Source organism: Scardinius erythrophthalmus, assembly GCF_964197995.2.
Source record: "Scardinius erythrophthalmus genome assembly, chromosome: 2".
NCBI lineage: Eukaryota > Metazoa > Chordata > Actinopteri > Cypriniformes > Leuciscidae > Scardinius > Scardinius erythrophthalmus.
In genome coordinates, this window is record NC_138222.1 from 64254031 (window position 1) to 64260780 (window position 6750).

Genomic DNA, 6750 nt, shown 5'->3' on the forward strand with positions numbered 1-6750 from the left:
GAAGGTCCTGTTGTTTTTCTAATGTTCCCCCGTTCTAATTCACCCATTAAAGCATTTGTCCACCCTGTAATTTTGTTGTCCACCCTGTCATGTTCAACTTTTAGGATGAAAATAAACGAATTATTTTAACAAGTTAACAAAACCTTGTGTGTGATTTCTTAATAAACAAGTGAGGGCCAGTTAGTAGGCTATTGTTTTAAATTTTGACTAAATATTTTTATTGTTAGATTTTATTTAGAATAGAATGTGCAACTATCGCATATTTTATTGGGCAATACATATTTAAGCAGTAACTTCATTATTATAAAAATACTTTTACCATTAACTAAAATGTTTTGTTGGGAAAGGGACACATTATCTTTCCTCAGATCTACATTTTATAATCACTATGCAATGAAAATATATTTATTCTACTATGAATTTGTCCATGACAGGGTGGACATATTTTATGGTTTGCTCTTATATTGTCAGCTTGCAGTTAATTTATAAAAAATGCTGGAGCTTGACCAATATGCATTTCTAACAGCCTAATGTCTCCTTAATACAACACATATAAAGTTAAATGGAAAATCTCATATATATATGTTAGACTGGAGTAATGGATAACTTCTAATAAAGAATAGAAATTACATTACATTAAATCTCAGTTGGAAACATAGGCTACTGTCACGTTTCTACATACTTTTAAAAAGACATTTAGTAAGAAATGGAACTTAAATTCAATATAAGTACTCTGGTTGAATTTACCACGTAGCTTACAACATTTATAGAGGCAGACAAGATAATCTTTTCAGTATTTATTTTCACTGTTAAATGAAAAATGCTGCCCGATCCACAGGCTCGTAATTCACGTACAACTGTTATGAAATACGGACAAAAGCACCGAGGGGGAGGGCTTAACAACCATCCAACATTTTTTAAGGTGGAACGAATAGTTCGATATGGAAGCTTGTTTCCGCCACAAAATAAAAAAAAATAAAAGATAATTGCGACTTTTTATCTCGCAATTCTGACTTTATTTCTCAGAATTGCGAGATATAAAGTCAGAATTGCGTGAAATAAAGTCAGAATTCTGAGATATAAAGTCAGAATTCTGAGATATAAAGTCAGAATTCTGAGATATAAAGTCGCAATTGCGTCTTATAAAGTCAGAATTCTGACTTTTTTTCTCGCAATTGCGACTTTATATCACGCAATTCTGACTTTATATCTCAGAATTCTGACTTTATATCACGCAATTCTGACTTTATAACACATAATTGCGAGTTTATATCTCGCAATTCTGACATCTTTTCTCAGAATTGTGAGATAATGTCCAATTCTAAGGGGAAAAAAAAAGACGGGACTTTTTTTTTTTTTTTACCTTAGAATAGTTTATATCTCACAATTCTGACTTTATAACACGCAATTGTGACTTTATTTCACGCAATTCTGACTTTATATCTCAGAATTCTGACTTTATAACACGCAATTGTGACTTTATTTCACGCAATTCTGACTTTATATCTCAGAATTCTGACTTTATATCTCAGAATTCTGACTTTATTTCACGCAATTCTGACTTTATATCTCGCAATTCTGAGAAATAAAGTAAGAATTGCGAGATGTAAACTCGCAATTGTGAGATAAAAAGTCGCAATTATCTTTTATTTTTTTTATTTTGTGGCGGAAACAAGCTTCCATAGTTCGACGAATAAGGAGCTGGCGAAAAAGGAGCTGGAGTCAGCCTCGTAGAAAATATGTCCTCTTAATAAGATTCTATGAAATTCACATATTAAATATTGTTGAATAAAAACAAATATTAAAACTAAATATTCCTTGTGAACCTTATATCTGTGGTAACTTGTTATTGAATTTCTGATTATGAAACATTACAGTTCCCTCATAACGCTTTGGGAACGCCCCCGGCATGAATGCGTCTGAAGCATCTATGTCAACTAGTCCAATGGAATGAATAAAATGCGCGTCATAAAATAATAAGACTAAAGACTTTTTGGAGATATGAAAGATGCAATACTACTCTATAGGTACTCAAGATTAACATGAGATTGACTGAAACTGAGTGTTTCACCCCCCCTTTAAGGGTTGCTACTGGAGTCAGAGTCACAGCGATAGTGATCCATTTCTTGCAAGTTTACTTGCCGTCCCTTTATAGTCAACAGTTCCTTAACAATTAATTACAAAATTGAATATTACAATTATTAATCATTCTTGACACATTTTTAATGGAACTTTAATGATTTTGACGCCAAAAAATACACACACACTTAGTCTATTTCATCAGTTGATATTCTCCATTTTGAGTTATTGAGTAAACACATGATTCTGTTCACTGTAAACTTTTGCAATGTAAACACACTTTAAATGATTAAAAACAACACAATATCATTTCATCATCTGAATGTAGTCAGAATTGAAGCCCTCAGAACTCATGCATTATTTTGTTCTTGTAATTATACTAGGGTGAGTTTCCCGAAAACATCGTTAGCAACTATGTTCGCGAGTTCTGTTGTTATCAGCAGTTCAACGAGTCGGTGTTTCCCGAAAACACAGTTCTAACGAACATTCGCAATCAGCATCACAAAGTTGTGTGTTTCGAACGACAGATCTCGACCTGTGGTTAGAAGCAGTTTCTTTTTTGCATGACGTGGACTCAATAAATCTTTATCTTGAGCTAAACAATCAAGATGGCATTGAGTACAACATATATATTTTATTTAGAATACAAATGTCGTTTACATCGTATAGTTTGTCAAGAGATTTAAAGGGGTCGTATGCCTCGATTTCATGTTTTCCTTTTTCTTTATTGTGTTATGTAATGTAACACTGCTAACACATATAACAGCTGTTAGTGCAAGTATAAGATCTGCAGAGTTACAAAGCTCAAAGTGTCAAACCTAAAGAGATATTCTTTATAAAAGTCAAAGCCACGCCTTCCTAAAACGTTTCGTTTAAACACATGTCGTGGAGACGCTGTATTTCCCTTGTGAAACGGAAATAGGCCAAATTTGGTGGTTAAAAGTATTATTTCAGCAACGAGAACATTTCTGAGCCAAACGAGGATAAAGATGTGTTCTGGTGACTGGTGTGTTTATTGAACCAATCACATAAGAGTAAATCGAGTGTCAGCAAGAAGCTGATTTGATTGGCTACATGAAGAAATAGGACCCGCCCTCCTCGTGTGAGAGAATCTGCCAAAACTGGAAGCACAGCTAAAATAAAGATGCAACTGTACAAATAACAGTAAAATGCTGCAAATATTGTTTTCTTACACTTGAAAGGCGATTTACACCTTTACAAATCTTCTCTTTCGAATGCAAATTTAATTTACGCTTGCAATCTTATGTACAATTTCACAAATCTTACCCTGCGCATGCGGTTCTTTATGGCATCATATTATCTTCATAAAAAACCCTTTTAGTAATGATTATGACACAAAAAGAAATACAAATAATAATGCATGGTCTTTTGTGTCTCGCATACAAAAAATTATTCCCAAAGAGAAAATAAATCATCTTACCTGGAGAATAAAAACAGATGATACTGATGACCTTTTCTAATACATTTCCATCCGTTTTCTAACAGTATATTGTCAGTAATTTAAACTTATGTCCAGTGATATCTGTGTGTGTCTGAGCAATCTCTAGTTACTGCTCTCTCCTTTCCTGTGAGTCAATGCTGCTGTTGGTTAATGATCTACAGCAATTAAACTATATCACACTCACTATCATGACTCTACATCAGGACAGTGGTGTTTGGGTCCAAAGGGAAAATTCAGATCAACAGAATGTGTTTTATTGCCTTTATCATACAGTATATAAAGCTTTTTCCTGAAGACACTGAATTGAAACGAATGTATTGCCACACCAATCAATGTCCTTCTGTACATTTCATACATTGCATTATTGTGATATTGTTCATTATTTTACAGTATATAGACTCATCATTTAAAGCATCCTAGATCAATTTTTCACTTTTGTCAGGAGATTTGTGAGATGCTTTCAGTCACTGGTTTTATTTGATTTCATCACATGACTTAACTTAATGAGAGTCATTCTCACAGTTAACTTTAAACATCTTGCATTTCCTTATAAAGAAACTGCATTTTATATCTCATTTATCTCTGGGTGAGGCTTGACTTTGGACCCTGGATGAAAATGAAAGCATTTAAATGTGTTTTAAAGCAGTATACTATCTTTTATTATGAAACTTTGAACCTTCGTTTACGTATGTAGCGTATCTGATAATACAATAGACAAACTGCAACGTATGTTTCCGGCAAATATTTAACCACATTTCACTGTCCTCAGATCACTGCAATATCCACCGCTGTACATTATTGTGCACAGATACTGTTCTTATGTACATCAACATTTATTATGATTTATATAAAATATTCAGAGCTATTTAAAGCAGCCCCTTATAAAATATTTTTTAATTTTTTTAATTTTTATATTTTTAAGAATACTTTATGTAGTAATTATTCTAATATCAATGTACTAGAAGTATACTGGTGAGTTTTCAATACTGCTAGGGACTAATTTAGCCTACTTTTTTATTGTAAAACAATATACTTTTAAGTGTAATTTAAGTATAACAGTAGAAAACTTAAGTACACAACTAGTTTACAGCTATGGTTTTTCATTTGTACTGCAACTAGTACAAGAAAACTTTAATGTATACTAATAGGTTACTCTAATACATGTAGCACTTTTTTATTTTATGAAAGTATACTTTGAAGTATACTCAGTAAATTACCAATTAAGTAGTTGTATACTGCAGTTCCCTTTCAAGGCGGTCACTTCGACATTACGTCATACTGACGTATATGGGAACTCCTTCCTTCTCCATTTCCACTGAAATCTTATAGGCTAACGCCAGCTGGAGACAGCTGGCCAATTGACGCGAAACATGCAAATGCTGACCGGACCGCGGGCGCGACAATAACGTCAGAATCTCTTTCTTCACGCTAGAAGTCTTATCTGAAGTCATCGTGGAAGTTGCAATAGAGGTTACTCACCATGTTTCCTCCCCGCATCCGATGGCTGCTACTACATGCCAGATATGTGCGGGTCCTATCGACTCGCTCTACACTCACAAGGATCAACCGAGGCGCACTCACGGACGACAGGCATGTGCCGGTCTGCCAGTGCGCGCCCTCAGGGGAATAACCCGGGCATCAGCGGAGATGAGGCCCACTGCCGCCAGCAGGCCGCTGGTAGGCTCTCTCCCGCCCAAAGACGAGTTGACGCTGCCCGTCGCCACTCCGGTCCTTTTCGCGGGCTCGCTGGAAGGACTCGACGCGATAGGCTCCGTTGAACAGGATACTTTAGCCCGGTATCTCAGCCAGGCTACTTCAAGATAGACTCCGTCTTCCACGACGTCCTATGGTAAGTCGTGCACAAGACGCGCGTCGAGAGAGACGAGGCAAAGGCCATGGCTCCGTGTCTAAAAGGCGCGGAAGTGCGGATGCTATGAGTCTTACAGTCCAGCCTTCCTCGATGTCTCTCTTCGGCGGTACCTCGCCCCGCCAAAATTCGGCTAAGCCCGCCAAATCGGCTTCGAACCCGTATGACCGGATCTTCACCGTTGGCAGAGGGCGGGACCGGGAATGTGGCGACACGGGCCACGGAGAGCGCCGCGCCAGACTTGGGTCCTTCCCTGGTTTGCCTCTAGACGCTCCGCTCTGACAATGGAAGTGTTTACCCCCCTTCTAGTCAGTCTTGACTACGGGGTTGCGCAGTCGTTACCGCTTATGCTGTTGACGCTGAGCCTACGTAACATTACTGATGTGCTTACAGCTTATGTTGTCAGGTGCCCTGTTCCTTCAGTGCAACTGGCCATTCTGATTTAACCACGTATTCACAGTTGTTGTCACTACACCACTGACGCTGTGTTTATGTACACACTGCACGCTGATATCTATGATTTGTGCCGTTATATATTGCCCTGTTTCCTCCAGTGCAAAATGGCTATTCTGATTACCACGTATTCACAGTTATGCGATGCAAATGATGCTGTGTTTATGTACACACTGCACACTGATATGTGCTATGATTTGTGCCGTTATATATTGCCCTGTTTCCTTCAGTGCAAAATGGCTATTCTGATTACCACGTATTCACAGTTGTTGTGCGAGGCATTGACGCTGTGTTTACTTACACAATATGCCGCTATAAATTGCCCTGTATCCTTCAGTGCAACTGGCTATTCTGATTCAACTATGTATTCACAGTTGTTGTGCGATGTCACTGACGCTGTGTTTATGTAAACTGTAATGTGTGTGTTATGCTTATGCCACGATATTGCCCTGTCCTTCAGCGCAACTGGCTATTCTGATTACTACGTATTTACAGTTATTGTGCGATGCAACTGACGCTGTGTTACGTACGCACTACACACTGTTGTGTTGATTTTTGCCATTGTATATTGCCCTGTATCCTTCAGTGCAATGGCTATTGTGATTATACGAAGTGCGTATTCACAGTTGTTGCGCGATGCAACTGACGCTGTGTTTATGTACACACTACACACTGATATGTGTTATGAATTTTGCCGTTGTATATTGCCCTGTATCTTTCAGTGCAAATGGCTATTCTGATTACTACGTATTCACAGTTGTTGCGCGATGCAACTGACGCTACGTACATGCTACACACTGTTATGTGTATGATTTATGCCATTATATATTGCCCTGTCTCCTTAAGTGCAAATGGCTATTCTGATTACTACGCAGTGCGTATTCACAGT

The 6750-nt window shown here is 37.5% G+C and overlaps 1 protein-coding gene across 1 annotated transcript in view; it reads left to right on the forward strand.

Annotated features, from left to right (window-relative positions):
* The window catches only part of LOC308705767 (serine/threonine-protein kinase Nek1-like), a gene marked incomplete at both ends in the record, with an annotated part of 58584 nt that extends 53681 nt beyond the window's left edge, over positions 1-4903 (forward strand). Inside the window, one exon of the mRNA XM_081390955.1 lies at positions 4871-4903. Coding sequence (XP_081247081.1) covers positions 4871-4903 — 33 coding nt within the window. The remainder of the gene's footprint in view (positions 1-4870) is intronic.
* Between the last annotated feature and the right edge of the window lie 1847 nt (positions 4904-6750).